General features: G+C 40.4%; 1 protein-coding gene across 3 annotated transcripts in view; it reads right to left on the bottom strand.

Annotated features, from left to right (window-relative positions):
- Positions 1 to 6,095: 6,095 nt before the first annotated feature.
- Positions 6,096 to 8,199, bottom strand: part of LOC133386193 (TSC22 domain family protein 1) — a 46,035-nt gene continuing 43,931 nt past the window's right edge. For all 3 annotated transcript variants that reach the window (XM_061629875.1, XM_061629873.1, XM_061629874.1), the window contains exon 3: positions 6,096 to 7,455. In XM_061629875.1, coding sequence (XP_061485859.1) covers positions 7,198 to 7,455 — 258 coding nt within the window. In that variant the 3' untranslated portion in view covers positions 6,096 to 7,197. The remainder of the gene's footprint in view (positions 7,456 to 8,199) is intronic.

The raw sequence follows: 8,199 nt of genomic DNA, 5'->3' as shown, positions 1-8,199 counted from the left end.
ATACATAGAGATCGGAAATACCATGGTCTGAATGATCCTGACTTTAGTGTTCAATGATACATCTTTACATTTGAGGACCTTTTCTAGTTCTCTCATAGCTGCCCTCCCCAGTCCTAGCCTTCTTCTGATTTCTTGACTATTGTCTCCATTTTGGTTAATGACTGTGCCGAGGTATTGATAATCCTTGACAAGTTCAATGTCCTCATTGTCAACTGTAAAGTTACATAAATCTTCTGTTGTCATTACTTTAGTCTTCTTGACGTTGAGCTGTAGTCCTGCTTTTGTGCTTTCCTCTTTAACTTTCATCAGCATTTGTTTCAAATCATTACTGGTTTCTGCTAAGAGTATGGTATCGTCTGCATATCTTAAATTATTGATATTTCTCCCTCCAGTTTTCACACCTCCTTCATCTTGGTCCAATCCCGCTTTCCATATATGTTCTGCGTACAGATTAAATAAATAGGGTGATAAAATACACCCCTGTCTCACACCCTTTCCGATGGGGAACCAATCAGTTTCTCCATAGTCTGTCCTTACAGTAGCCTCTTGTCCAGAGTATAGGTTGCGCATCAGGACAATCAGATGCTGTGGCACCCTCATTTCTTTTAAAGCATTCCATAGTTTTCCATAGTTTTCTACACAGTCAAAGGCTTTGCTGTAATCTATAAAGCACAGCGTGATTTTATTCTGAAATTCCTTGGTCTGTTCCATTATCCAACGTATGTTTGCAATGTGATCTCTGGTGCCTCTTCCCTTTCTAAATCCAGCTTCGACGTCTGGCATTTCTCACTCCATGTATGGTAACAGCCTTTGTTGTAGAATCTTGAGCATTACTTTACTTGCATGGGATATTAAGGCAATAGTTTGATAATTCCCTGGGATCCCCTTTCTTTGGAATTGGGATGTATATGGAACACTTCCAGTCTGTGGGCCATTGTTTAGTTTTCCATAGTTCTTGATAGATTTTAGTCAAAATTTGGACTGATTCAGTCTCAGTAGCTTGTAACAGCTCTATTGGTATGCCATCTATTCCTCGTGATTTGTTTCTTCCAAGTATTTTAACAGCAGCTTTTACCACACTTGGGAGAGTTGCTGGAACAAATTGTCCTGTTTCAGGGGATAAGGATGCCAGGAGTCAGAGGCTGCTTATGGAATGCTCCAGAAAGTGAGGTCAGGTCAGGTCATGGTCTAGTTTTTTGAGGGGAGGGGTCAATGAGAGAGGCAAAGTTCAGTCACAGGCCAAGGTCATACACACAGGAAAATGAGGTTAACAGTGTTGGAAGTGGGGCAAGAGCAACTCCTGTTTTGTTCTTTTGTTTAAGCTCCAGAGGGAAGATAAGGCTAGGGTCCTCCAGATGGATAGGATTTGTTTACCTTTTACCCGTGATGCTCTGACTGACTTCCTTCTGTCGCTAGACTGTGACGCCTTTAGGGAAGCTTATCTGCCCCTCCTCCTTCTGCCCTTTCCATTCCATTCTTCTCTGGCTGTCCGTGAGAGAGGAGACATCCCTTTGTCTCTCTCTCTCCAAGCATGAGGCTAACCCCTGCACCTGGGCGTTACGCCTCCAACTTAGCTAGTTAGTTAGAACTAGGTTTGCCTTTTCTATCTACTATGTATTTCTATAAATAAAGTAGCTTTTCTTATTTTACTAAGTCTCCAGTCTCAGTGATGCTGATGCAGGGTAAAAGCCTGCTTTCTTAGGCAAACCCACGCACACGCTGGCACACTCGCATTTCAACATCTGCTGTTAGTATCTGCTGCTGTGGTGCTGCTTTTAAACGAAATTAAGCAACACAACTACACACAGCGCAACAAACAGCAAGGCAGCACAGTAGGTCAAGAGCTGGAACAACTTCTGTCCTTCAGCTCTTCACCTATTGTGCTGCCTGCTGTGAACCTGACTTCCTGTGTGTATGACATTGGCCTGTGACTGGACTTTGCCTTTCTCATTGACCCTCCTCCAACTTTACAGCAAACTGTGACCTGACTTCACTCTGGACCATACTGTGAGTGGACACCATCCGTCTTTGTTCCTTAAAGCAGGATATCAGTGATTGTGCAGGGATCAGGCCATTCCTGAGCTATCCTGGACTCAGGTTAAGGGCCTTTAATTAATAAATTAATACAAGAACTTTGAGCCTGTCCCAGTAGCATACAGTTTTCTATATTTGTTGACAAGTTTTTGTCAAAATTTGGACAGGTTCAGTCTCAGTAGCTTGTAGCAACTCTGTTGGTATGCCATCTATTCCTGGTGATTTGTTTCTTCCAAGTATTTTAAGAGCAGCTTTCACCTCGCATTCTAAAATTTCTGGTTCTTCATCATCTTCCTTTTCTTTTTATTTTACGTTGTACGTCGCCCAGAGTGGCTGGTAAACCAGCCAGATGGGCGACTAATAAATTTAATAAATAAATAAATAAATAATAATCATCTCGGTCAGTCAGTGTGTTCCCCTGTTGATTGTTCAACATCCCTACTCTTGGTTTAAATTTCCCTTTCAATTCTCTAATCTTTTGGAACTGGGCTCTTGTTCTACCCTTTTTGTTGTCCTCTTCTATTTCTATAGAGTAACTACAGGCATACCCTGCTTAACGTTGCTTCACTTAACGTTGCCTCGCTATAACGTACATGCTTCATACATCCCCATACCCCGCTTAACATTTGCGCGCTTCGCAATAACGTACATTTTATTGGCATGACTCCGCTGCCATCTAGTGGTGATTGCGTGCAGTACAAGTGAAGACAATTGCTTCACTTAAAGTAGATTTTCACTTGAGATATACTCTACGGTCCCATTGTGAACGTTAAAGCGGGGTATGCCTGTATTGTAATAGTTCTTTTTGTCCCTACGTACTAGTCGCTGTATTGTTGCATTTAGGGTTCTGACTATGTTTCTATCTCCTTTTGCTTTCGCTTTCCTTCTCTCTTGAACCATTTTAAGAGTTTCTTCAGTCATCCATTGAGGTCTTTCTCTCTTTTTAACTAGAGGTATTGTCTTTTTGCATTCTTCTCTGATAACGTTTCTGACTTCATTCCATAGTTCTTCTGATTCTCTGTCAACTAAGTTTAAAGCCTCAAACCTGTTCCTTATTTGATCTTTATATGCTTCTGGGATGTTATTTAAATTGTATTTTGGTATTATGATTGCTTTGTTGTTCTTCTTTAGCTTTACTCTGATTTTCGATATGACCAGTTCATGATCTGTATCGCAGTCTGCTCCTGGTCTTGTTTTTGCAGAAAGTATGGAACTTCTCCATCTTCTGCTACCAATTATATAATCAATTTGATTCCTATATTGACCATTTGGTGATGTCAACATGTACAGTCATCTTTTCAGTCGTTCAAAAAATGTGTTCGCAAGAAACAGATTATTGGCTTCACAGAATTCAATAAGTCTTTCTCCTGCTTCATTTCTGTCTCCTAGGCCCCATTTCCCCACAATTCCTAATTCTTCCCTACTTTTGCATTCCAATCCTCCATGATTATCAGCACAACAACAACAAAGAACAACAAAGCACTCATAATGCCAGAATACAATTTAAATAACATCCCAGAAGCATATAAAGATCAAATAAGGAACATTTTGAGGCTTTAAACTTAGTTGACAGAGAATCAGAAGAACTATGGATAAGGGAAGAATGCAAAAAGACAATACCTCTTGTTAAAAAGAGAGAAAGACCTCAATGGATGACTGAAGAAACTCTTCAAATGGTTAAAGAGAGAAGGAAAGCAAAAGCAAAAGGAGATAGAAACACAGTCAGAACCCTAAATGCAACTATACAACAACTAATACGTAGGGACAAAGAAAACTATTATAATAGTTATTGTATAGAAATAGGAAAGGACAACACAATGGGAAGAACAAGAGCCCTATTCCAAAAGATTAGAGAAATGAAAGGGAAATTTAAACCACGAGTAGGGATGTTGAATAATCAACAGGGGAACACACTGACTGACTGAGATTAAATAAAAGGAAGATGGAAGCAATACACTGGAGAACTCTATAAAAGAGATGACAGGATGACAGATTCATTCATGGAGGAACCATATGATGAAGAACCAGAAATTTTAGAATGTGAGGTGAAAGTTGCTCTTAAAATTCTTGGAAGAAACAAATCACCAATAGAGTTGCTACAAGCTACTGAGACTGAATCTGTCCAAATTTTGACAAGAATTTGTCAAGAAATATGGAAAACAAAACAATGGCCCACAGACTGGAAGCGTTCAATATATATCCCACTTCCAAAGAAAGGGGATCCCAGAGAATGCAGTAATTACCGAACTATTGCCTTAATATCCCATGCAAGTAAAGTAATGCTCAAGATTCTACAACAAAGGCTCTTACCATATATGGAGCGAAAAATGCCAGATGTCCAAGCTGGATTTAGAAAGTGAAGAGGCACCAGAGATCATATTGCAAACATACGTTGGATAATGGAACGGACCAAGGAATTTCAGAAGAAAATCTCCCTGTGCTTTATAGATTACAGCAAAGCCTTTGACTGTGTAGATCATGAAAAACTATGGAATGCTTTAAAAGAAATGGGGGTGCCACAGCATCTGATTGTCCTGATGTGCAACCTATACTCTGGACAAGAGGCTACTGTAAGGACAGACTATGGAGAAACCGATTGGTTCCCCATTGGAAAGGGTGTGAGACAGGGGTGTATTTTATCACCCTATTTGTTTAATCTGTACACAGAACATATCATATGGAAAGTGGGATTGGACCAAGATGAAGGAGGTGTGAAAACTGGAGGGAGAAATATCAATAATTTAAGATATGCAGACAATACCATACTCTTAGCAGAAACCAGTAATGATTTGAAACGAATGCTGATGAAAGTTAAAGAGGAAAGCACAAAAGCAGGACTACAGCTCAACGTCAAGAAGACTAAAGTAATGACAACAGAAGATTTATGTAACTTTACAGTTGACAATTAGGACATTGAACTTGTCAAGGATTATCAATACCTCGGCACAGTCATTAACCAAAATGGAGACAATAGTCAAGAAATCAGAAGAAGGCTAGGACTGGGGAGGGCAGCTGTGAGAGAACTGGAAAAGATCCTCAAATGCAAAGATGTATCACTGAGCACCAAAGTCAGGCAGACCATGGTATTCCCGATCTCTATGTATGGATGTGAAAGTTGGACAGTGAAAAAGGCAGATAAGAGAAAAATCAACGCATTTGAAATGTGGTGCTGGAGGAGAGCTTTGCGCATACCATGGACTGCGAAAAAGACAAATAATTGGGTGTTAGATCAAATGAAACCAGAACTATCACTTGAAGCTAAAATGTTGAAACTAAGGTTATTGTACTTTGGACACATAATGAGAAGACATGATTCACTAGAAAAGACAATAATGCTGGGAAAAACAGAAGGAAGTAGAAAAAGAGGAAGGCCAAATAAGAGATGGATTGATTCCATAAAGGAAGCCACAGACCTGAACTTACAAGATCTGAGCAGGGTGGTTCATGACAGATGCTCTCGGAGGTCGCTGATTCATAGGGTCGCCATAAGTCGTAATTGACTTGAAGGCACATAACAACAACAAAACAATACTGAACTACGTTACAGGGCTGGTCTAAGAACTATTCCTTCAAACACAAAAACGGTAAGCGGTATGACTTCAGTTAGTTAAAATCCAATCAATTTGTGAATGATCTGTTCAGGAAGCTTCAGCAGTAGCTGCACTTTCCACACTCCTATGGATAGCTGTCCACAACCATGCCCTTAATCACATGAGGCAGTGCAGCTAGTTGTTGCTAAGGAACAGCTGCTTCTGCTGCTCCCGCTCTGTAGGACGGCTGATCATTCACCAGCCAGCTCAGGAGCCTGTGATTTAAGAAACAGAGCGGAAGACAAATTCCTTGTAGTAATGAACTGCCTTTTATACAACAGTACTGAAGTGGAGAGCAAGAGCAACACCCTGGCCCCCACCAACACCCTTCTGGTTTTAATCACACGCAGCCCTTGGTTTATACAAGGCAAATATCTAAAACCTTCACTGCTGAAAAAATTAACCCTCACTGTAAAGCATTTAAAAATAAGTTTGCGAAGTGGGAAGTAACAATTCTGCTTAAACCACAGATTCTAAATCAATGTTTTATGCTTTATTGGAAGTTGAGAAGTGCAATAGTTAAATATACTGACATTTTACGATTTTCCTTTTCTCTCTCAAGAACATGCACAGGAACATATGCATACTACTATACAGATTGTATGCAAAAAACATAGTGAGGAATTGTTTTTAAGTTTGCTTTTGTGAATTGATTCCCCCTGCAGGAAACTGATTTACAGCGAACAGAGTTGGATTTCAACGTATTCAGCCTCAAGGCAATTTTCAGAACATACATAAACAGCATCAGCCAATTTCTGAAAAGCTGCGTAGGTGCAAATTTTCATGTAGCATCAAAAATAAAATAAAAAACCCTATCCAAACTTGTTCAGTTCATTCTTTTAAATTCACTCTGTACAACTTAATGAGTAGTTACAATTCCTATTTTACAAAGTAATTACACTAAATACACAAATATACATGAAGCAAATAAACCTTCATTTTTATGATCGTATGTCACAGCAATTTACCACCTACCTGCTCTCATCCTAGAAATACCACTTTTTGCACCCATCCTTGGCTACAGAAAACAATGAGTGCATTATCTGCATTTTAAGGATACAGGCATTGAAAGCCAAAAATTATTTCTTTCCACGTTTCCCTAAGGTCCTTTTTTATCAGTCACTACTTTGGCTTCTTGGGTGGAATGTTGAGAAATGGGTCTTCATCCCATTATCCCAGCAGATTTCTTCCTATTTCCATGCTGATAGCACTCACATTCATTGTGGTGCTACATGGAAGGAAGATCTTAAGGAAAAAAGCTTTAGGCACACAGATCCATGTGTCTTAGCAGCCAGCCGCCTGCACAAGCCACTCAAGTTCCCAGTGCATTTGTGCTAATTCCCTGAACATTTATGAGACACTTTCCCCCCACAACTTAAAAATATTAAAAAGAAGCTCCCCTATTCCTGATGAATAGCTTAATACTGAAAAAGAATACATTCTGTGACTATGTACGCAGAGGCACAGAAGAGTCTTCATGACTGGGTGGCAGCATGCAGGATGGAGTGGGCTACGCTTTCCTGGAAGTCCTGCCTGGGTGAGTCCAGAACACTTAAGCCCAAGACATTGCAGACTATGCTGAGGGTCCTGAGCCTTGTGATGCTGGCTGGGAAGGTTGCTGAGTTGTTCCTTGTGGCTGGGAGGATGCAGGTGAAGAACTCGTCTGCAACTGTGCTTGGAACTGGGCCAGCTGCTCTGGACTGGCCAGTGTTTTCAGAAGGGTGTTTTCCTGCTCCAGTTGGTTGTTCTTCTCAATTAGCTCTTTGATCTGCTCTTTGAGAACCTCCACTTCTTCTCTTACAGCATACATCAAATGACTCTTTACAAGATCCTGAAAAACAAGAAAATGTCAGGACTCCGGGAAGAAGCAGCACACTAAGGCAAAACGCATGTCAGAACACAACTCAACATTGCTTATGATTTTCATCTACATTCCATCAGTTGAATCTTCCACTGAACACTCAGGACCCCTCCAGTTCCTATTACTATACATTGGGACTATGTACTTTCTGAGACAATGTCTAGTTGGCCAAGGGATTGCCAGGCACTATATTTGCTCCAAACAGATGGTTCAAGTATGTATGCACAACCCTGAGTGGGTATATGCAGCTGTTTACTATGCAAAGAAAAGGGACTCACTGGTATGGTGCTTTCTTCACATGGAAAAGGTAAGGAGCAGGTAAATATCTCTTGCACTTTTATAGCAGTTGTGTTCAAAAGTTCACATTCCTTTTCCAATTCCATGGGAGTGAAGGGACAAGGAAATTGTGGCATGGAAAGGATACAGCTATGTTTTCCGTTACCTCGTAACAGGGCAAGGGATACAAAAGAATCAGTGCCTAAAATTGTGTCTTATTACGCTTCTGCTGGGAAAAATGTAGGCGAGGCTTTCAGTTATTCTTTTTACACCATTCCGAAGTTGAACTAAGGCTGCCAAGAGGGAGGAGGTATGCTACTGTACTGGCCACAGATTCAGCAAGGGGGCTCAGGCTCTGAGCTATTGTTATTGTTATTATATAGAAAAAGCAGGCTTCTAGTAGAATTACATTTAAGAAGCAAAATGTACATCATTCAA

Source organism: Rhineura floridana, chromosome 5 (genome assembly GCF_030035675.1).
Source record: "Rhineura floridana isolate rRhiFlo1 chromosome 5, rRhiFlo1.hap2, whole genome shotgun sequence".
Taxonomy (NCBI): domain Eukaryota; kingdom Metazoa; phylum Chordata; class Lepidosauria; order Squamata; family Rhineuridae; genus Rhineura; species Rhineura floridana.
Note: the sequence above shows the minus strand (reverse complement) of the source record. Positions and strands in the feature narration are given on the sequence as shown.